The sequence below is a fragment of the Eimeria mitis genome, genomic scaffold (genome assembly GCF_000499745.2).
Source record: "Eimeria mitis Houghton genomic scaffold, Emh_scaff1751, whole genome shotgun sequence".
NCBI lineage: Eukaryota > Apicomplexa > Conoidasida > Eucoccidiorida > Eimeriidae > Eimeria > Eimeria mitis.
In genome coordinates this window covers 6422-6640 of record NW_013570068.1, presented here as the reverse complement: position 1 = coordinate 6640, position 219 = coordinate 6422, and the positions used below count along the sequence as shown (strand labels likewise).

Genomic DNA, 219 nt, shown 5'->3' with positions numbered 1-219 from the left:
GCGTTTGCTGCTTTGAGCGTTTGCTCTCGCTGCTGCGCCTCCGCATGCACCAGCGTCATCTGCAGCAGCAGCAGGGCCTACTTCCGCTGCTTCTGCGTGCGCTTTATCTAGCAGCTGCTGCAGCTGCAACTGTTGCTGCTGGCTCTGCTGCAGCTGCTGCTGCAGCAACTCTATACATTCCTCAGCCTTTCGCTTCTCCCCCTCTAACACAGACACAGC

At 58.4% G+C, this 219-nt stretch overlaps 1 protein-coding gene across 1 annotated transcript in view; it reads right to left on the bottom strand.

Annotated features, from left to right (window-relative positions):
- The window catches only part of EMH_0042890 (uncharacterized protein), a gene marked incomplete at both ends in the record, with an annotated part of 2715 nt that overhangs the window by 1731 nt on the left and 765 nt on the right, over positions 1–219 (bottom strand). The window contains one exon of the mRNA XM_013495789.1: positions 82–203. Within this exon, the coding sequence (XP_013351243.1) occupies positions 82–203 (122 nt within the window). The remainder of the gene's footprint in view (positions 1–81; positions 204–219) is intronic.